Genomic DNA, 22,863 nt, shown 5'->3' on the forward strand with positions numbered 1-22,863 from the left:
AGCCAGGTCATGGAAGCAACCAAAATGCCCATCAACAGACAAATGGGTAAAGAAGATGTGGTACATATATACAGTGGAATATTATTCAGCTATAAAAAGGAACAAAATTGGGTCATTTGTAGAGACGTGGGTGGATCTAGAGACTGTCATACAGAGTGAAGTAAGTGAGAAAGAGAAAAACAAATGTCGTATATTAACGCCTATATGTGGAACCTAGAAAAATGGTACAGATGAACCGGTTTGCAAGGTGGAAATAGACACAGATGTAAAGAACCAACGTATGGACACCAAGGGGGGAAAGTGGCAGCGGGGTGGGGTGATGGTGTGATGAATTGGGAGATTGGGATTGACAAGTATACACTGATGTGTATAAACTGGATGACTAATAAGAACCTGCTGTATAAAAAAATAAATAAAATAAAATTCAAAAACTCAAAAAAAAAAAGACCAAAAAGACCAACGGCCACTTCTGAAGAGCCGGCAGCAGAAGCAGGGTACTGTGCATGCCCCCTGTACACAAGACCACCAAAGGGGGGAGCAAACAACCTGAGCCATCACTCCAGCCCGACCCCTGGACCTGCACGTACCCTCACCCCATATAAGGAACCAGCTCATTCCCCCTCGGTGAGCAAGCAAGCAAGGGAACCCGTTGCTTGTTCTTGCTCTGCCCTGCTGCAGCAGGGGCCCCAATAAAGCCTTGCCTGAATTTCTTGTCTGGCCTCTGATCAATTTCCATTGATTAAGAAGGCCAAGAACCCTGATCTGTAACAGTTCCAGGGCCACCTCTTCAGTGAAGCCTGCTCCATGCTTCCTTTCATTCTCAGCAGCGTGATTGCTCTCTCCTTTGTGATTGCAAAACACACCAAATGCGCCATTATTTTAGCACTAACAGCATACTGTATATATTTACTCACATACACATCTCTCCTCTTTATTTGAGCTCCTTGATGGCAGGAATACTCTCTTATTCATCCTAAATGTCAATTATAGTACCCAGTTCATAGTAGGCACTCAAAAACTCTTTTATGAACAAGTGAATACATGAAATGAGTTAGATAGAGGAAGAAGAGTATTTGATTTGGCCAGGGATCACACACACACAAATGCACACCACCCCCAGTGAGGAGTAAGACACACAAATCACCCTACGCAACTAAATGTTGCAAGGATTATTCTCTGTGAGAGACAGATATTAGGCTAGCTGTGGTGGCCTTTAATTCACCTTTGTAAAACACAGTTTTAAAAAGACAGTCTGGCTCATAAAACATAATAGGTAAGTTGTAAATCTACCAATTTGAGATTTTTGGAATGAAAATACTGATAGAGTTTGACTAATGAGCTATTTCCATTATTAAAAAGGTTCTACATTTTTGTAATGAAAGAACTATGATTTCTGGATATTTTATGGTGTATTTGTTTCAGTTGGTTTTTACCTTCAGTCACCTCAGCAAAAATAAAGAGGTTTGCCCACTGGCGGAATTTCAGACATGTATGCATACTGAGAGGGAAGCAGAAGGGGAAATGATCATTTGATTTATTCATGACTCTTCTCAGATACCCATTCCCATGCCCAGGTTCTGAGGACCCCATTTCTAGAGCTTGCACCGTGTTGACCACTCTCTGTTCTAATCGGATGACATATGGAAGCCAATGACTGCCTTCTCACATGTTAAAAGCGTTCAGACTCTGCACACCTCAGGATAGGCAGAGCCTAGCAATTAAAAGCACAGATGGTATGTTGGTAGCCTCAAAATTTCTGCAGCAGCAAAATTGGGAAATTAAAATGTAAAACAACACATAAAAACTAGACGCCTCAAGCATGTAATCGTATATTTATTTCTCTTTTTAAAGAACACTCCTTAATGTAATTCAATATACAAACTCGGTTTCACAGAATTATAATCCACTATATAGCACAAAGATAACCCAGATTGTGTGTGTGTGTGCGCATGTGTTGTACCCCTTCCCTTCCTTCCGTTCTCCTGAACCTACAAACAAAGGCTCTGCCCACCGTCCACGCTAACCAAAGCCCATTCTAAATGTTATGTACAAAAGACATTATCCTCCCACAAGTTCTTTTCCCTGGAAAGCTTCTTTTCCGTTCCCCCTGAGATAGCCAGGAGTGTGACACTCTTCCCCTCTGCAGTAGGGTCAAGTGGCTTCCCCTAGAGCTGATGCCAACCCTGTTACCGTGCAGACTGGCTGACAGGAAGGGCTGGGGAGCAGGTCTCCGTGCCCTTCCCCACTTCCACACCCACCCCTCAGTCCAAGCGCGACCCCTCTGTAGTAGCCTTAGTTCCAATCACCATCTCGTGCAGCAAGAACCAAGGAGATTGCTAAGCCCAGGTCTTCTCCATGGGCAGCGCACAGCACTGCCTGCCAAGCCACCGGGCCGGCCGATAACCAAGCTCAACACAGTCCCATGTGCTTTGTCACTTTAATTTTTAAAGACACCCTAGCATAGGTCTGTGGCAACCTAGTGTCCAACTGAGTTACATAAAACTGTACCAGTGATGCACTTGTACATATTTACATGGGGTGGAATGTTTTCCCATATATTTAGATGAGTATATAGATCAACATGTTCACATAAGACCAAATACTTTTAATATTATTTATAACTGATTTATAAAGCTTTGAAAAAACTCACAATAGCACATTGTTTACTTTAATGCTTTACGGTACTATCAGTTTAAAATCACATTCAGCACTTAAGTTATAGTCAATCCAGCAAACAAGAGACAAAAAAATTTACAAGAGTTAAGAACTGACTGATACATCCTTTATCTTTTTTTTAAACTAATGCATAAGTGCAGAATAAGATACTCTAGTTTAAATATCTTGTTTACAATATACATTTTTGTTCTAGTTACGCAACAGTAAATCCCATGCTTCACATAGAAAAGCAATCCACAACATTAAGAAAAAATGTACAATTTATGAAACAAAGTAAATAAATATTAGTATTACAGAATCAGAGCTGTACATAAAAGCTGTTCAGTTTTAATCATATAAAAATATGTTTTAGTGCAACCTCACATATATATTGATGCTGTTTTGCTTTACATCATTTAGATCCAAGTGTCCAAAAAAGGAAAGAAATTACATTTATTACAAAGCAGATACACAAATTCTAAAATATGTACAAATTACTGCTAAAAAATGCTTATAAGAATATAAGCAAAGTAAAGAAAAGGCACAAACATCTGTACAATTTTAAAAGTACCAGACCCAATAGGTTAATTTCAAATTTTGTTTTGGTCAGGCTCATGATGACTTGTTAATTTACCTAATTCTTTTGATATAACAAAAGTATATATAATAGCAAACTACTGTAACTTAGGACAGGCATGCTATAAACTTGATTACGTCTATTTCTAGAAAAACAAAAACAAAAACAAAGGGGAAAATGTGGAAATGAAAGTCTCCATGCATCTTAGATCAATGTAGTTGACTCTTTTCCGACGAAGGTTCCTTGCCTTCCTCTGTGCTTGAGGGTAATTCTTGGCTGCCTTGAAAGCCCGACTGTTTGTCATCTAGACAACTCTTGCTGTAAAACGTGGAGTGAGTGAATGCAGTCTGTGATGTACCAAAATTGTCCTTTTCACCATCATGCAAGTCAGGGTGGGTAGCTGAGGTACAGGGCTGACCTGGCTCAGGTCCACTAAAGTGTCTAATGCTAACATGTGCACTTTCCAAGGGTTTCTGATGGGGCGCCTGTCCCCGAGCTGGCTGGTCTGCCCCCAGCAGAGCGGCCTCTTCTGTGGCAATCCGGAGGGAGGCGATGGCTTTTGTGCAAGTCTGTATGTTTTCCTCCTGTTCCTGCTCTGTTGCATTCAGGCTGTCTTCTGAAGTGCTCTGTTTCATCAGTAGCCGAGGAGAGGAGGGTGTGCTAGGTGGACCCGATGACTGCAGAGCGTGAGGAGATCGCTTCTCGTGCTGCTTAGGAAGCACATAGGGATCCTTGGCGAAGGAGTCCCCTGAAGCTCCTCTCTTCTCCTCAGCGCCCTCCATTGGCAGAGGCAATGTGGGTGGAGGTTGTAAACCGGAAAGGGCCGGCGGCATGGAGTGAACCATTTGGATTCCACCAACTGGCACCATGGGGATAGGAGCTCGCACTTGCTGCTGAGAGTGGAGTGGAAGATGACTGAAGACATAGTCATTAGGACCCTCAGGGAAAAGGCTGGAGCCTGGATGTTCATAAGCACCTTCTTGGTCTCCATAGAGACTGAAGTAAGGAACCTGAGGTAATCCTCTTCTTAAATTCTGCATCGGGAAACAGAGAGCACAACGCTTAGGACCCATCACGCTTCACGCTTAGGTCACACTGTTTCATTCATTCACTCACTCACTCATTCTTTCAAGACACGTGAAGGCTCCCTAATCTTTTTTTTTTTTGCGGTACGCGGGCCTCTCACTGTTGTGGCCTCTCCCATCGCGGAGCACAGGCTCCGGACGCGCAGGCTCAGCGGCCATGGCTCACAGGCCCAGCCGCTCTGCAGCATGTGGGATCTTCCCAGACCAAGGCACGAACCCATGTCCCCTGCATCAGCAGGCGGACTCTCAACCACTGCACCACCAGGGAAGCCCTCCCTAATCTTTTTATCCATTTTTTATTTCTCAAGACAAAAGAGATTTTCTCAGCGGTCTTTTAGGGTTCTTGAATGAGGTGGTGGGTCTGTGAAAAGTTGCCTTTGCTGTTAAACAGCAGTGTAATAAATCATGCAATGTGTTTTCCACTAGGTACAGAGACACATTCCAGCTCTGTTTTTTTCATAAGATGGAATGAAAAGAAAATAATGGATAATTACCAAAAAAACTTTACTGAGCCAAAAAACACTAACAATAGATTTTTTAATTCAAAAGGAAGTTAAAAGATTACCATCTGTTTACATACTGGGCAGATTTTTAATATTTTTCTTAAGTGTTGATGAATATAAATGGAGTGACAAGCCTGAAAATTAGCTTGCTTTTTTTTTTTTTTTTTTTTTTAGTTTTCTACAGAACAGATGACAAAATGGTGGTGATAACACAAACTGGTTACTCCAATGTGCAAGACATTGGTCTAAAGGAATAAATTCCTGCTCAGGAGACATTGAGGCAGAAGATCAGCACCAGCTTCTCCATCAAATCTTAATTCAAGGCCAGATTTTGTATGGAAACTATGCATCAAAGTAGTTAATATTAAATATTTCAAATCGTTACAACTCACATTCAACTACACAGCTGGGAACCAAAATGATTGTGTTTTAATTCTTCTGTTTATACTACTATTTCCACTTAAATATCTTTTTGTCAATTAATGGATTAATATACTTAAAATTGGGGACCAGTATTCCAGATTTTACGGTCCCAGTCCTGAAAATGGAGAACTTATTTTGTATAATTGTTTCTGTAGCAAAACCCAACTTATACTGTGAGATTATCAGGTTTTAATGAGATGATGAGGTTTCAGTTACTGAGATTCATTCTTTTAATGAATCGTCATCTAAAAGAGACTCACTGTATTTTTATTTTTATTTTTTGGAGAACTTAAAATCAGAGAGATACAAATGTGTCAAATATGGTAGTAATCAGGAGAGACCAAAAAATGTTCTAACTCATTTCAAGGATGTTTCAATTCTAAAATTCAAGATATGCTCTACACCATTAATGATTCATCCAGTTCTATTTGGATCGTGAGACCAGAACGATAAGTTATGCATCGTCTCTGCTACTCTGTACCATGCTTGGCCCTTACCCTGTTCTGGGCTTCACCTTATTCAAGCCAAAAACAAATGACTTGTGCTGAAAGTGCAGGAGAAATCATGTAATCATCAACCTTATAACCACAAGCATCTCATAAGCTAGGTAAAGGGAGAATTTTATGGTATGAGAAAGAATCATTTAAATGCTACCAAAAAAAAAATCCCTCTTGTACTTGCTCTGGTTTAGAAAAAAGGCATGTTTCCTTCATCCATCACCACGTAAGGTGGAAGAACATAATGCCTACAATAATGACCTTTGAAGATAACCAAATGAATCTTCTTTTAATCATGATTATCACAGATTCAAAGTTTAAAACAAAATGTAGCTTGGCTATTTTTCCATTTTGCTTTTGATTGCTATTCTGTGATGTCCACTGCATACACCTAATCAGAATGGGGATCTGTGAGGCAGCCAGAGACACAGCTGTCCCATTTCATGAGATCTCTGAGTCAAGTCTAACAAAGGGAGTGATGAACTGTCCTCTAAAAATAGGAGGTATTCAATATGTTCAAAAGCCAATAGAATTTTGTGTTAAGAGTAAAAGTGTTACAGTCAGACCTTTATTGACCAGAAATTAAATGATTACAGTCACAGAAGCAAGTGCACAAGTACAATTCCTATCATGTAACCACTTCCATGGCTCCAAATGCTGCCAGGCTTTTCCACATATCCTCTGTCCTTGAACTGACCCTTTCTTCACCCTCCAAATAAACTCTCAAGAAGATTTTTCTACTCTAATTTTTACTCCATCTGCAACACTATTCTCATAACTTGGACTTTATCATTGTAATATCGTGAACACACTCCCATCTTACTTAAAAAATCTCGATACAGAAAGATGAATAATGAATGCTTGTGTGGGCTGTATTAAGTGCATGCATATGTGTGTGTATATCTATACATATACCCCATGTACCACATATTTACCCCACTCATCTTTTCAACAGTGTTAGTAGGTCCTCTGGAAGCAAAGGCTCAGAAGGAGGTAGGGGTGCAAGAGGTTCAGCTGGGGGTGGTGATGGGGGAGTGGGGAGTTAATATATGTGAAGGTAATGGGAAGAGGAAGCAGGTGGTCAGCTGGGGCTGATCCAGGCTCAGCCATTGACTGGGGGCTGCAGGGGAGAACGTGGCCTTGGCTTGAAAATGGAGGCCCAGCCTGAAGGTATGAACAGCTGGAGGCTGTCAGCTCACTGCATTCCTTAGAGCTGAACGGCAAGTTCTTTCAAGGACAGAAATCTGCTTGGCCCAGCCCCCTGACTGCCACAAACAGATTAAGAAACTGTGGCCAAGAGGTTAATTGACTTGCTCAAGATCACACAGAGAGCAAGGGATGGAGCCGTAGGACGACACTTTTACTAGACAATGTTCACGGACACTCTGTACCGAGGACCGGGACACACTTTCTTTGTCTCCTTGCTATCTATCTACCAAAACTTTAAAAATAGAAAAGGAAAATTTTTTGTTTAAAAAAGATGAGGCCAGAAACTGTACAATTTTTTCATCATCATCCTTGAGCCACATATGATAAACCCTCAAAAAATATTTACTGAATGAATGAATAAAAAACTCTTTTCTCTCTCCCTCTCTTCCTTCCTCCCTCTCTCTCTTTCCCTTTCTATTGTTTATCTACCTACCTTTCTATCTATCATATATCTACCTATCTATCATCTGTCTTAAAATTAACTCTAACCGGAGGGCATTAGGGAGGAAACAGCAGGATACTAGAATCTCAGTGACTGCATATCACCTCCTCCAAACCTGCTCCCTGGGACCTACCACTCCAGACTGAACCAGGTAATGAGCATGCCACACTAGACTGCAAGGTCCTTTCATGCCACAGTCACTGCCCTGTGAGCCCTTGGTCAATGTTAAACAACAAGGTATTGCTAATAGAATTTCCATCTAAAAGAATTATTTTTAGGGTTATTCCAATTTAATACGTTCATACATTATTTAGAGGGGGGAGCACTCATCTACTACAGCAATCGGGAGACGTACTTCTCATAGGATCATTGATTCTTTTTTGCTCTGGCAATGAAAATCTTGTCCATACATCATAGAAAGATGAAAACCCTCTGCAGCCCCTCCAAAAAGGTGTGGTAAAGCATCAAACGGGAGGCGTTCGAGACCAAGTGTCTCTGCCTGGGGAGGATCCTCAGGGAGGATTCCAAGGTCTATTCCTTTCTATCACATGAACAAAGCAGCCTGCTAAGAATTCTCTACAGAGAATTAAACTGGGTAATAGACCAAAGGCTCAACAGTTGGGCTTCATAAATGGTAAAGTTCAACAATTCTATTAAGTATCCAGGTGAACTGGTATTAAAAAAAAAAAACTGGTGCAAACTCAATGACTAATAAAAACCAGTCTCCTTCAACAACAACCTTCTGGCCATAGATCCAAAAATTAGATGAAGTCCTTCAGTCTACTCCTTCACTTCTTTTGCCCAAGTTGGCTGAGAGTTGCTATTATTTTTTAATAACAATGGTGTGTTGACACCAAAGGGTTATTTTTTGTGGCTGTAGTTGATCAGGAACAGGAGAGCCTCATCTCACACACTTCATCAGCATCATTGGGTCTATACCAGAAAAAGCATTTTACACCCTGGATGTGGTGCTGCAATAGCATGAACTTCAGAAGAGCCCTGCTTTCTACTTAGCACCACCAAGACACAAAAAACCTGTGGAAATGTCCCTCTTTTTCTTAGCTTGCTAATTTATTTGTTTGACAAATAGTTACAAATAGTCCTGATAGCTACACATGTTTCCACAGTAATTGAACCATGAAGACTAAGCTGGTGGCAGGCTTGTAAACAGAGGGTGCTGGGGGCAGGGGAGTGGAATGCAGCAGGGAGTTTTCATAAAGTTCAAAAATGACAACCTAAGCAAATAATTCAGGGTGGTGAAAAGGTGATGAGAGGGAGGAAGGTGACCACTAGGGCAATGATAAGACGGCAGAGCTGGGAGGTGGTAGAGCTTCCTTTGGCTGTGAAGGACAGTGCCAACCCACATGATGGAAATCCAGAGCAAAAAGAGAATGGCAAAGAATAGAGCCCAGGAAACAAAAAGCACATTTAAAGCGACCAAACTCCAAAGATATCATTCCTCTGTCTACACTAGGTGCCTGCTTCATTCATTTTTTAAAACCCTACACAAGCTGAAAGAAACAGCAAGGTCTACCACGCTGGTGGAATGAGGCAGGGCAGGTGCTTTTCTATGGATTTGCATAAGCCTACTGCCTAAATTTCATCCATGATTGCTGCTGTTGTTATCTTAATCTATAATTAGGACATACCATAGAAATCGCCTCTGATGCTTTCTCCCTTAGCTTTCCCAACTCCCCATTCTCTGTGGGCTCAAGATCTCACTTTACAAGGGCACTCAGTAGCAGGAAGTGGTGGTACCAGGAAGAAAAGCATACATGTTCATGCCTTTCATTTATAAACATACCAAGGGGTTCATTCTCCCCTCTTCCGATCCCTCACTGGTTTCACATGTCCACTCACTGTGGGCAAAGTAATGAGTTTATTTTAAATTTTTTTTTGATTGAAAGTCAATGCTAATGCCTGAATCAGAATCCTTACCTGGCAAAGAGTTACATAAATGACACCTAAATGTCCCTGAGAATGTCTGTCTAGGCAGCCATGCTATTCCAAAGACATGAAAAGGTTTCAACTCCTGTCCATAATGAGTTAGGCTTAGAAAGCATTTAGAAAGATCTCCCCTGTTACCAGCTGGAAATGCTCTTCTCTGATGTAATACTACACTTGGGATAATACCACAGACATGTTACTGACAATAGCATGCAATAAAAATGTCTTCCTTCTATTTTCAGTAACCAAGTTTACTCCTCCCCATGAGAGAGACCCATGTCATAACACATTTCACACTAGTGTGTAATCAAGAGACTCCAATGTGCTTGGACTTATATATTAGAAAGAGAAAGCTAATTATACTTACAGGAGGCCCCAATACAATTGGCTCTGCTTGCAAATACTGTCCCATGGACAACGGTGGGTTGTGGTATAAAGCCCTTCTGGGAGATGGTGCTCTTATGGTGGTCATGTATCTTCTCTCTCTTCTGGGAGAGAGGTCTCTTCTGGCCGTGATCTCTTTCCCAGGTGACACTGGCCTCCTTGGGGACAGATGCCTTCTTGGTGAAACATCTCCTTGTGATATCTCTCTTCTCAAGGCAGCTTCCTTTCTTGGTGAAAGATGTCTCATGGGTGACACATCTCTCCTAGGTGATAAATGTCTTCTGGGAGACAAATCTCCTTTGGGTATCAAATACCTCTTTGGTGAATTATCTCGACAGGGTGAAGAATCATATCCTGGTGAGGAATGGTGGCTGGAGGGTGAGAAGTCCCTTGGGGAGGAACTTGGCTCTGAAGACAGCATGCATTCTTCATCCATACAGCTAGGGATGTCTAACCTGTCTTTGTCTGGTTCCGAGTCTGTACTTTTGCTCTGGAATAACCTCTGGTATTCTGTCATTGGAGTATCTTCACATGAGTCACTTGGTGTCATAAGCTGAGTAACCTGAATACTTGGCAAAGTAACCAAATAGCTGATCAATGAAGAATGCCCCAGGGAGCTATCAGAAGGAACCCCATGGGGCACGGCGCCAACATTCACAGGTAAGGAGGAGAATCTAGGAGGCTGGGGACTGGTGCTTCTTGATCTTGTTTTTGGTGTCAAATCTCCTTGGTCATCAAAGTCATCATCATCTTCATCATCATCATCATTATCATCTCCATCCTCACCATCCGATTCTTCAGCATCTGAGAACTGATGATCAGTTGAAATGCTGGACATGCTATGCTTCTCAGCCGCTTTGTGCAAATCTTCCATCGTTTCTGAAGCAATTGAACAAAGAGAGTGAAGATCAAGATCCAAACATGAAGGTTAGGAGCTAATTTAGGCCCCATCTCTTTCCAAAAGCTTTCCTCAACCCTCCAGCCCTTAGAGACAGTCCTATCTCTGAATTCCTATAACACACATGGGCACATACCTCTGTGACTCTAGATTGGTTCTTGTTTTTTTTTATGTACCTATCTGGTTTCATCTCCACCCTGTAATACAGACTCCACAGTAGGACCTTATAACTCAGGCATCATACCACTCATAGAAAACCCTAGATAAATGGGTATTAATGTTGTTAATGATGGTATTAGAGGAAAAAGAGAAGCAAGACTTGTCTCTATAGGTATAAGACCTCACGAGGCCCAGCTGACCCTCAGGTTTTCTATTGATGTTAGTGATGGATTATTTTTGCTACTAGATTTCTTCTCAATAGGAAAAATAAGACAAAATGCTTTTCAAGTTTCCCAAAAAGTTTCATAAACTTTAAATCACCATCACAACTTAAGTGCAGTTAGATCTCCTTTATGGTTCTAGATAGAAGTATTTCCATAGTAAGGTCTTTCCACCTCCTCAGCCAGAACTGAAATGCATTTCTTCTCAGTAAGTTTCAAGCAATTCAATGTGTCAGACTTCTTTTCTATATTTAGTATTTAGTAAAATGAAATGTGATCAGTATCTTTTTTAAATACCTAAATTTATTTTACCACCTTGACCACAAAGCTCCAGCATGCACAGTAAAGAGTTCAGTCAACTAAAGTATGAAATACCTGCTTCCTCGGTTTCGGTATCATCCACTGATGTCATTGAGACCCCCAACTCCAAGCATTTCTTCATGTGTGCTTTAGATTTCATATGCTTTGTTAGGTTTCCTGGAAAATACAGCCAAAAAGAGAGCAATTAATTGGTTACCAAAATGTGATGATTGCTGCAAAATTCAGTGTGAAATGAACTGACTTGAGATAACAAAGATTTGTTTCTCGCCCCTGCCCCTTGTCTCTAACTTAAGAGGAACTATTTGGCTTCTGAAGATATTAACCCCAGATAGCTTCAGCCCAATCTCAGGTTTTCTGCATTCTAGAAGACTTGTCGAAGTCTAGGGTCACAGCTTTTCAAGAGTAGGCTCAAGTACAACTGGGAATCCCAGGCTTTCCTGGCTGAGAAGGGATCTAATATCTTTGGCCCAGTTGGGCCCACCTCCTTGGACTCCATATAACCAGGATGGCACAAACTGGGTCACACCTCTCTGAGCAACTTCAGAATGAAATATTGTCATCAACACATCCACCGGACCCCAGACCTTCTGGCATTGATCAGATATAGATTAAACTCGCAGGATCCTCACTTGTCAGAAGAAAAAATATATGCAAACTAATGTTGGGGCCAATCCTGTAAATGAATTCAAAGATCCATACAAATACTTAGCTAACTACTTATAGGAAGCATTAGTCTCAGTATTTAGCATTTATCCATCTGGCATATATCAGCAAAGTTTATGACAGCAGCTTCTAAAGTTCTGGAGCAGCAAAATTCCTTTCTTATTTATCTTGAAACTCCCACTGTTCTACGGAAAAAGAAAGAATTTTATGTCAAATATGTATTATGATGATGATAAGACATATACAATTGTCCCTTATGTAAAATGGTGTAGTACAATTGGCCCTCCATATCCACAGGTTCAGCATTCACAGATATGAAGAGCTGACTACACAGTTATACGTGTACCTAAGTACATATGTGTTTCTATAGATTTATATAATTGCTATATAGAATGTGAGAAATATGAAAACACTGATCCAATCACCTTTGATTTAGGATCTATGAAATTACATATATATATTATTCCATGTCATATATATAACTTATCAAAAGAGATTCAGGAAGTAATTCAGCTGTAAGGGCCATATTATTATCTTTGTGCTTTGACGCTGCTTTAGTAACATAGCAGCAAATGCTTTATTTTTAAGAGTAGGCTCATTGAATCTAGATGGAAACCCAGCCTGCTGAAATAGTTTATTCCCCTTGTAAGAGTGTTTAGCTTACTATTAATGTAATATATGAGCCACAACTCTAAACTGGGGCACTGCTGTTTATTATTTTATTTATATTATTTTATTTTTTACTTAACGTTCGGCTTATTGCTTATATACCTATAAATTTTATGTGGTATATTGATAACTCCAAACATAGAAATATGTCCTGGCCCTTACTGCTCTTTTTTATCAAAAAAATTATATCTGCAATTTTTCTAAAGATCTAAAAACTTTTTATAGATATATCATCAAGAATTCTAAAATCTGTAAATTAATTAAATATATCTATAAATTAATGGAAATCATCTGCTTCTGTAAGGGTGCAAGTGATCTGAGTATGTGGACATATGTAGATGTTAGGTATGTCAAGATAGTTTATTTAGATCTTAGTATGTGTTTCTTCTCCTATATTTTTTTTTCCACTCGTTTCAAGTAGGCAGTGAGGCTTTGTGCTCTCATCCTCAGGGTAGTTTTGTAGTTAGAAATAGGGCTCAGAAACAACCCTACCCTGACTTTGGCTTATTGAAGTCTTGAACATCTGAGGGATTATAGCAAAGAGAGGGGAGCAGGATGGCAGGAAAGGGCACCTGGAGAAGTGACACAGGCACAGAGGAGGTACCGGTCCTACAAGTGTTCTCTGATTCTGTGCTCAGATGACATGACAACAAGCACTTCAGCCGGAAGTGAAAACTGGCCAGGGGTTTCCCAGGATGATCTGCTCTTTTTAAGATTCCAAGACATTTGTACATTCCCGAAGGGTGACAAGGAAACTCCAGTAATGACCAAGAATAAATTATTTCCTGTGAAAACTCCAAGACAATGGTTCAAAGCCAAATTTAATTTGGGAAAAAAGAAATAGCTATGTGACATTTCTTCAAGCAGTGTTTCATGCAGCTATACCTACAGTTAACTCATATGCCCAGGGAATATCAGTTGTAATGACTGGCGGATTTGCAGTATTTCCTAAAACCAAAGTTTGTATTTTCTTATGTCCTAGGGAGTCTCTCAGTGAAGTTCTACATAAAAGATCTTGATCGTACGTGCAAAAGTGGATGGTATTTAAAGGACCTTATGTTTATCTCCTTTGAAATGCAAATGAACACTCCCTCCCCCTCTTTCTGGCTTACAAAGAGGCATACTTATAATATAAATATCTTTTTAATAAAGAAGAAACAGATACGTTGAGAGGCTACACATTTTTACTTCTGACAAACCAATAAAGAAAATTTAGGATTTTGTGTATAAGAGAAAATAGGTACACATTTCTCTACCAAAGATTATTTTATTTGATATTTATTTTTCTTGATGGGTAGTGGAGCAGATTAATTGGCATGCAAATCTAAAGTTAAAACATTGGAAAATGTTAGTGTTAGGTTAGTGAGGGTGTGTCTAGAGGATCCATTAGTACTTCTACAGTAAGTAGTAAAACATACTTCTACAGAAGTCATCCACCTCTAATTCACTACTGTTTGTATTCTGAGAACACTGGGTTTATAAACATTTTCATAATTTTATAAAATGATAGAAACATAATTGAAGCAACCTTTTAGTATAAAATATTTTCATATAAATCTACCTTCTAAAAACGGATTTTTTTAAAAAAAAGAGAATATCATTTCAAGGCAAGTCTTAGTTTTATGAGATTAATAGCCATGGCCTGAGAGTAAGAAATTGTCTCCGTGCTGATAAATACACAGAATACAAACTATCACATTTCTATGCATAATTAATGCAAGTGTGGATGGAGGGGCCCACCAGGGAGTCTGCGGGTCTCTACATCATTTATAATCTTGAAACTGACCATGGGCACATGTTTTCTTTCCGGCTGCTGCCTTGCTTTTCTAATGCCATGGCATGGATTATCTCCCTGCAGTATTTAAATACCGGTGCAAAGATTCTCTAGACCACATAACATTTCCAACATGAGGTAATAGCTATCCAGGCACTTCTTAGCCACTTCCTTCGAGACAACTAGCCTGGACCTAAGTCTGTAGCTCTTACTTAGGTCATAAAAGGAGCCTCACTGTCTCATGTACATCCTCAGACCACTTAACAGGAAGAGGAAAATACATTTTGTGGGGTCACATTTTCACAAAGAAAACCAACTAATTGTCGATGATAGTTATAACATAGTATTCAGAAACTGGAGCAGCCATAAAAAAAAAGTGTTTTTCCTCTTAAAAAAAAATTAGACCTGTACCTTTTGTTTTGAAGGCAAAATTACATAACTTGCATACATAAGGCCGGACATCAGTATGAGTGCGGATATGCTTTTTGAGCATGCTCGGTTTCTTACAGCGAATTCCACATTCTTCACAAATGTACTTTCCACGTCCACGTCCTCTGACATATACATAATCTTCATTTGACTTATACCTGTTAAAAAAGGGAAAATACAGTGTGTTTCCAAATACTTTTGCATGTTACACATCAAACCAAAAGCTAATCATTTGCAAGACAAATTTTTAGGAGGGACTTTTACAAACAATTATTCAACTTTATTTCTACAAAGCCTGTGAAATCTATGCAGTAAAGTCCTGAAAGAACAGATTTGGCATTGTAAGTAAAAGGGAATTTTTTTCTACATGGAGTTCAAAATGGAATTGGCTCTTCTATGAAGTGTAAATATATGGACTCTGTACAGATGTTCAATGGGCTTATATAAGCCTCAAAGAGTTGCAGAGCTGTGCACCTCACTGCCTCTGGCCAAGAAACAGCCAAAAAGTTATACTAGCATATTTAAATCATCACATATCATTTGTTAACATTCCATCATCTAAGATGTGCATACACAACACACATACCCCTCTGAATTTGCTAGAATAAATACAACTGATTATAGAATTCTTCATTGCAAGTTTCTACTCTATTTTTACAATCCTGGCATGAGAGTCAGAAATTTCTAGCTTACACAGGCTGAGCTGAGCTCACCAACTGTTGCCTACAGATTTGATCTGCTCTTTCCAAGGACCATGAATCCGTACTAAAGTGAAGTCTAAATTTCAAGTGGCTTCTGGAAGGTACTGTTACATAATGAAAACTAGAAATTCTATTTTTCAATCAAATTTGCATTTGTTTCTGGAAGGATTTAATAGAGAAGTTTGAAAGGATAAATGAGGTCATCTAGTTTAATTAAATCAGTTAGATGAGCAAAGTCTTAGGTATTCACTGTAATTATCAATGGAAGAAACCTATCTAGTGCTCACCATCCATCATATTTTGTTTAGAATACAAGGAAACATGACCTATCATAGATTATAGCAGCATTCTACTGAAAAACTCAATGAATATCATTATCTCTTAAATCTCAGGCTAGAATGATGGGTCTAATGTCATTCTTGGGAAGATATTCCTTTCGAAGGGCTCTTTTTATAACTTCAAAAGGTAAAGTGACCTACAAAATGCCCTAACTCAGTGTGGACTGACTTAAAGGCACCAGATTTACAGTTTTGTTTTGTTTTGTCTTACATTCTAAGAGCATTGCAAACTTCTCTATTTTGTTCTAGCTAATCTATCATCAGAAATAAAAGCAAGTTCAACTTCATTTGTCCAATCCACTGAAGAATATTTAAGAGAGAAAATCCATCCAACATATTTAAATATCCACTCTGCTATGGATACTATTTAATCTTAACATTATCTATCTTTTGGTCAGTACCAATCCAGATGAGAATTGAGTAGTATCAGAAATATGAATAGTCAGTTTTGCATGCTTTCTGCTCCTTTAAATCTTTCCCACTTAGGGACAAGGAATTTCCAAAGTCAACTTTTTCTTCAAAACTATTTTGAACTTTATCTTTCCTCTCACACTGTCTTTTGTAATAAAGAAGAAAATAACCTAAAAATGCAAAGTATCTTTCATCTTTTAATATCACTATTCTCTGCCCCAAACTTAGGGCATGAAATTACCTAAGCATGAAATTACCTTAGGATGAAATTACCTAAGGACTATAGAATAAAACAAATAATTTTATAGAAAGCAACTTTTCTTCAGGGAAGGGTACTTTAAGCTTACTGTGGCCCAGGCCCATCATTGTACTTGATGTACAATGTATTATCTTCAAATAACACTATTTTAATGTCTCAGCTGATTAACTTGCTTCCAGAATGAAAATAGAGTAAATTTTGTATAAAATATAACTGTATTAGAAAAGTCTGCACAAATAAAATATTTACCCTTCAACAGTTCTGCAGACGCATGAATTTACTTGATACAAGAATTAATGGATTTTGAAAAAATAATTAAATGATGTGATGAATTGGGCGATTGGAATTGACATGTATACACTGACGTGTATAAAATTGATGACTAATAAGAACCTGCTGGGTGGGATAGGGAGTGTGGGAGGGAGGGAGACGCAAGACAGAAGGGATATGGGAACAGATGTATATGTATGACTGATTAACTTTGTTATAAAGCAGAAACTAATAAAAAAAACCACTAACCTGAAAAAAAAAGAACCTGCTGTATAAAAAAATAAAAATAAGATTCAAAAATTAAAAAGAAAAAAAAGAATTAATGTAATTTGAAAAAATAATTAAAAGGAATGTTTAATTAAATTACTAAGTCTATGAATTAAATAGTAATAAGAAACATATACACTTAAAAATTTGGTCAGTAATACTTTTTTTTGAACTTATCACTTTGCAATCGGCAAAATAAGAAGCGGTAACACACTTCTTGGAATAAACAGCTGATTACCACCAGGCAGAAGATGGATCACAGATTAAGGAATGATATCAATTACAGGAAAAAATCTGTAAAAAATACAAACACATGGAGGCTAAACAATACATGGCTTAATAACCAAGAGATCACTGAAGAAATCAAAGAGGAAATCAAAAAATACCTAGAAACAAATGACAATGAAAACATGATGACCCAAAACCTATGGGAGGCAGCAAAAGCAGTTCTAAGAGGGAAGTTTAGAGCAATACAATCCTACCTCAAGAAACAAGAAACATCTCAAATAAACAACCTAAACTTACACCTAAAGCAATTAGAGAAAGAAGAACAAAAAAAACCCCAAAGTTAGCAGAAGGAAAGAAATCATAAAGATCAGATCAGAAATAAATGAAAAAGAAATGAAGGAAACAATGGCAAAGATCAATAAAACTAAAAGCTGCTTCTTTGAGAAGATAAAATTGATAAACCATTAGGCAGACTCATCAAGAAAAAAAGGGAGAAGACTCAAATCAATAGAATTAGAAGTGAAAAAGGAGAAGTAACCACTGACACTGCAGAAATACAAAGGATCATGAGAGATTACTACAAGCAACTATACGCCAATAAAATGGACAACCTGGAAGAAATGGGCAAATTCTTAGAAATGCACAACCTCCTGAAACTGAACCAGGAAGAAATAGAAAATATAAACAGACCAATCACAAGCACTGAAACTGAGACTGTGATTAAAAATCCTCCAACAAACAAAAGCCCAGGACCAGATGGCTTCACAGGCGAATTCTATCAAACGTTTAGAGAAGAGCTAACACCTATCCTTCTCAAACTCTTCCAAAATATAGCAGAGGGAGGAACACCCGCAAACTCATTCTACGAGGCCACCATCACCCTGATACCAAAACCAGACAAAGATGTCACAAAGAAAGAAAACTACAGGCCAATATCACTGATGAACATAGATGCAAAAATCCTCAACAAAATACTAGCAAACAGAATCCAACAGCACATTAAAAGGATCATCCACCATGATCAAGTGGGGTTTATTCCAGGAATGCAAGGATTCTTCAGTATATGCAAATCAATCAATGTGATACACCATATTAAAAATTGAAGGAGAAAAACCATATGATCATCTCAATAGATGCAGAAAAAGCTTTCGACAAAATTCAACACCCATTTATGATAAAAACCCTCCAGAAAGTAGGCAGAGAGGGAACTTACCTCAACATAATAAAGGCCATACATAACAAACCCACAGCCAACATCATTCTCAATGGTGAAAAACGGAAACCATTTCCACTAAGATCAGGAAAAAGACAAGGTTGTCCACTCTCACCACTATCATTCAATATAGATATGGAAGTTTTAGACACAACAATCAGAGAAGAAAAAGAAATAAAAGGAATCCAACTCAGAAAAGAAGAAGTAAAGGTGCCACTGTCTGCAGATGACATGATACTATACAGAGAATCCTAAAGAAGCTACCAGAAAACTACTAGAGCTAATCAATGAATTTGGTAAAGTAGCAGGATAGAAAATTAATGCACAGAAATCTCTGGCATTCCTGTACACTAATGATGAAAAATCTGAAAGAGAAATTAAGGAAACACCCCCATTTACCATTGCAACAAAAACAATAAAATACCTAGGAATAAACCTGCCTAAGGAGACAAAAGACCTGTATGCAGAAAACTATATGACACTGATGAAAGAAATGAAAGATAATACAAATGGATGGAGAGATACACCATGTTCTTGGACTGGAAGAATCAACATTGTGAAAATGACTATACTACCCAAAGCAATCTACAGATTCAATGCAATCCCTATCAAACTACCAATGGCATTTTTCACAGAAGTAGAACAAAATATTTCACAGTTTGTATGGAAACACAAAAGACTCCGAATAGCAAAACCAATCTTGAGAAGGAAAAATGGAGCTGGAGGAATCAGGCTCCTGGACTTTAGACTATACTACAAAGCTACAGTAATCAAGACAGCATGGTACTGGCACAAAAACAAAAATACAGATCAATGGAACAGGATAGAAAACCCAGAGATAAACCCATGCACATAGGGTCACTTTATTTTTGATAAAGGAGGCAAGAATATACAATGGAGAAAAGACAGCCTCTTCAATAAGTGGTGCTGGGAAAACTGGACAGCTACATGTAAAAGAGTGAAATTAGAACACTCCTAACCCCATATACAAAAATAAACTCAAAATGGATTAAAGACCTAAATGTAAGGCCAGACACTATAAAATTCTTAGAGGAAAACATAGGCAGAACACTCTATGACATAAATCACAGTAAGATCCTTTTTGACCCACCTCCTAGATAAATGGAAATAAAAACAAAAATAAACAAATGGGACCTAATGAAACTTAAAAGCTTTTGCACAGCAATGGAAACCATAAACAAGATGAAAAGACCACCCTCAGAATGGGAGAAAACATTTGCAAATGAAGCAGCTCATAAAGGATTAATCTCCAAAATTTATAAGCAACTCATACAGCTCAATATCAAAAAAACAAACAACGCAATCCAAAAATGTGCAGAAGACCTAAATAGACATTTCTCCAAAGATATATAGATTGCCAACAAACACATGAAAGGATGCTCAACATCACTAATCATTAGAGAAATGCAAATCAGAACTACAATGAGGTATCACCTCATACCAGTCAGAATGGCCATCATCAAAAAATCTACAAACAATAAATGCTGGAGAGGGTGTGGAGAAAAGGGAACACTCTTGCACTGTTGGTGGGAATGTAAATTGATACAGCCACTATGGAGAAAAGTATGGAGATTCCTTAAAAAACTAAAAATAGAACTACCATAAGACACAGCAGTCCCACTACTTGGCATATACCCTGAGAAAACCATAATTCAAAAAGAGTCATGGGGCTTCCCTGGTGGCGCAGTGGTTAAGAGTCTGCCTGCCAATGCAGGGGACGCGGGTTCGAGCCCTGGTCTGGGAAGATCCCACATGCCGCGGAGCAACTAAGCCCGTGCGCCACAACTACTGAGCCTGCGCATCTGGAGCCTGCGCTCCGCAACAGGAGAGGCCACGACAGTGAGAGGCCTGCGCACCGCGATGAAGAGTGGCCCCCGCTCGCTGCAACTAGAGAAAGCCCTCGCACATAAACGAAGACCCAACACAGCCATAAATAAATAAATAAATAAATAATAAATTTTTTAAAAAAAAAGAAAGAGTCATGTACCACAATGTTTATTGTAGCTCTATTTACAATAGCCAGGACATGGAAGCAACCTAAGTGTCCATCGACAGATGAATGGATAAAGAAGATGTGTCACATATATACAATGGAATATTACTCAGCCATAAAAGGAAACAAAATTGAGTTATTTGTAGTGAGGTGGATGGATGTAGAGTCTGTCATACAGAGTGAAGTAAGTCAGAAACAGAAAAACAAATACTGTATGCTAACACATACATATGGAATCTAAAAAAGATATATATATATATATATATATATATATATATATATATATATATATATATATATATATATATGGTTCTGAAGAACCTAAGGGCAGGGCAGGAATAAAGATGCAGGAGTAGAGAATGGACTTGAGGACTTATATATACTAACAAATGTAAAATAGATAGCTAGTGGGAAGCAGCCGCATAGCACAGGGAGATCAGCTCGGGTGCTTTGTGACCACCTAGAGAGGTGGGATAGGGAGGGTGGGAGGGAGACGCAAGAGGGAGGGGATATGGGGATATATGTATATGTATAGCTGATTCACTTTGTTATAAAGCAGAAACTAACACACCATTGTAAAGCAATTATACTGCAATAAAGATGTTAAAAAAAAAAAAAGGAATGATTGGGACATAGCCCATAACATGGGACAATGAAATGAGGAGAAAATTAAATATGGCCCACCCTTTTGGATCATCAAAACACAGCAATAAAATGTTCACATATGCTTTTTCATTTGTATCCTTCGTTAGTGGAGATGGGCTCCTCAAATCATACAGTAACTGTGAAAGTCTCACTAATCTAGTACAAGTGCGCTGTTATGAAGGAGACTGTTGAATGTAAGCGTTGATTCAATCACAGGGATCACTCAGTCTCTATAAAGTTAAAATCTCTATTTCTCTTGTTTGTGTTAAAAGATGAGGAATGTGAAAAAATACTGAGACAAGCTTCACGACTACAAACAGCTGTGGCTTTAGTGGTGACAATACTAGGCATCCATCCAAGGGGGCCAACCTTACCAGGGAACCAACTTTGATAATCCATCTCCAAACCGGTAAATCTATGTGAGAAATTGATACTTCATATCACCAACCACTCAACATTTTAGAGTCAAACAGATTACATTATTTTGTTCTCCAAATATAATTAGAATAAAATCATGCTCATGGAAATATGTAAGTTATAGGTCTGTTGCAAGGATAAGGTAGACACATCACAATCCCCAAACGTGGTTAACGTCCTTTAAAATTTTTAAATTTTAAAGCAGAAGTCTGGACTTTTTCTCCCCTGTGACTAGATTTAAGATAACTTTCTATCAAAATCTAAAACTGGACATTACACATACATGCAGTGTTTCTTAACTAGATAGACAACAAAATCATTGAACCTTATTACTTGAGTTTCTGCAACTCAGAATGCAACATTTAAAAAGAAATTCCTAAAGACAGAGAAACTGTCACAGACCAGAGAAGTATGGGGAAACATGACAACTAAATGCGAAGTGGTTCCCTGGCTTGGATACTAGAACAGAAAGAGGGTATTGAAGGAATTGGTGAAATCCCAATAAGGTCTGGACTTTAGGTAATAATAAAAACAATAAAATAAAACTAGTTTCTAGGTTTATACATGAGTGTGCATGACTGCATTTTTGTAAGCATAGAATAAAAATATGTCCATTAGTAACACAACAAATGCCTATAAAAATAATACCAAAGAATGAACAAACTTAGACAATATCAAGAGTCCAGCAATTTAGTCGATTTCATATTAAATTAGAGGTATGAAAATGTAAGGCAGAAGTTCGAACCATATACGATAGGGACATTTTCATTAAAAGCAAGTCATAAAAGCAAGGGCACGAGCTCATTATCTATTACCAGACAGACTTCAGAAATGTGTATAGAAAAAGGAATTTGCTTTATGCTTCAGACCAGAGGAGATACGACTTTTCCATGCAGACACTCAGGACCATTTACGCTGAATTTAATGGAATACTTTACATTTGCACATGTGTTTCCTTACCCTCCTTCAAAGATTTTAATTCGAATGGGCTCAGCTTGTTTGGATCCAATATCCTTATCTCCATGAATATCTCCTTTCCCTCTTTCCTTTAAGATATTTCCCATTAGTTTCCTTTCTAGCTTGCTGCCAAATAAAAAGGTTGCATCAGGTTTCATCTGTAGGCCAAAAAGAGAGAATCACTTCGTATGCATTCCCTAAGACACAGAGGAAGCGCACACATCCCACTCTTCCATGATCTCTGAAAATCAGCCTAAACTCCATGCTAAAAGGCCATGGGCTGGCTA

The 22,863-nt window shown here is 38.5% G+C and overlaps 1 protein-coding gene across 17 annotated transcripts in view; it reads right to left on the reverse strand.

Moving 5' to 3' along the window:
- Positions 1-1,816: 1,816 nt before the first annotated feature.
- Positions 1,817-22,863, reverse strand: part of HIVEP2 (HIVEP zinc finger 2) — a 196,041-nt gene continuing 174,994 nt past the window's right edge. For all 17 annotated transcript variants that reach the window (XM_081251276.1, XM_081251271.1, XM_081251285.1 and 14 more), the window contains 5 exons: positions 22,580-22,734; positions 14,839-15,014; positions 11,376-11,477; positions 9,706-10,601; positions 1,817-4,266 (listed from right to left, as the gene is read on the reverse strand). In XM_081251276.1, coding sequence (XP_081107402.1) covers positions 3,442-4,266; positions 9,706-10,601; positions 11,376-11,477; positions 14,839-15,014; positions 22,580-22,734 — 2,154 coding nt within the window. In that variant the 3' untranslated portion in view covers positions 1,817-3,441. The remainder of the gene's footprint in view (positions 4,267-9,705; positions 10,602-11,375; positions 11,478-14,838; positions 15,015-22,579; positions 22,735-22,863) is intronic.

This window comes from Mesoplodon bidens (genome assembly GCF_964165515.1).
Source record: "Mesoplodon bidens genome assembly, chromosome: 12".
Classification (NCBI taxonomy): Eukaryota; Metazoa; Chordata; class Mammalia; order Artiodactyla; family Ziphiidae; genus Mesoplodon; species Mesoplodon bidens.